Source organism: Limulus polyphemus, unplaced genomic scaffold (assembly GCF_000517525.1).
Source record: "Limulus polyphemus unplaced genomic scaffold, Limulus_polyphemus-2.1.2 Scaffold5669, whole genome shotgun sequence".
NCBI classification, from domain to species: domain Eukaryota; kingdom Metazoa; phylum Arthropoda; class Merostomata; order Xiphosura; family Limulidae; genus Limulus; species Limulus polyphemus.
The window spans coordinates 21,825-22,633 of record NW_013671279.1 but is presented as its reverse complement, the minus strand read 5'-3'; the positions used below and the strand labels follow the sequence as shown (position 1 = coordinate 22,633).

Genomic DNA, 809 nt, shown 5'->3' with positions numbered 1-809 from the left:
ATATTATTAGCTAATGCGTAATCTGTTGGGAACTCATCTCGGTCATGGGACAATATGCACCATGTGTAAGATACTACAGGACCGGTAAGTCAAAGAACTATCATTATATATTATTAGCTAATGCGTAATCTGTTGGGAACTCATCTCGGTCATGGGACAATATGCACCATGTGTAAGATACTACAGGACCGGTAAGTCAAAGAACTATCATTATATATTATTAGCTAATGCGTAATCTGTTGGGAACTCATCTCGGTCATGGGACAATATGCACCATGTGTAAGATACTACAGGACCGGTAAGTCAAAGAACTATCATTATATATTATTAGCTAATGCGTAATCTGTTGGGAACTCATCTCGGTCATGGGACAATATGCACCATGTGTAAGATACTACAGGACCGGTAAGTCAAAGAACTATCATTATTATTATCAGCCTTCTTATACGGTATTGTTAATCGTATGACTACTGCATTCTTAAATTGTAAGGACATAACATTCACTACCGTTTTATAGTGGATGAAATTGTTTGCAATTTGGCAAAAATGTTCCTACAAGTATGTAGTTTCATAAAAATATAATATTTTATTTTCTCTACTATTTCTCATGTATTTGTTATTTCATGTATTTGTTTGCACTTAGACTCTGAATAGTTCACCTGCAAGGTGATTTTTATATGAAGTATAAAAATAACTATTTTTTTTTTACCTTAAAATTTTCACATTCTATTTGCATAATCTCTTGAATCTCATAAATGAATTAATTAAGGTAAGTGTTTATAGCTTTTATATGCGGAAACATCTGTTAG

General features: G+C 32.8%; 1 protein-coding gene across 1 annotated transcript in view; it reads left to right on the top strand.

Annotated features, from left to right (window-relative positions):
- LOC106472856 (tuberin-like) overlaps positions 1 to 809 on the top strand; it is a gene marked incomplete at its 3' end in the record, with an annotated part of 40,458 nt that overhangs the window by 17,841 nt on the left and 21,808 nt on the right. The window contains exon 10 of the mRNA XM_022401405.1: positions 11 to 84. Coding sequence (XP_022257113.1) covers positions 11 to 84 — 74 coding nt within the window. The remainder of the gene's footprint in view (positions 1 to 10; positions 85 to 809) is intronic.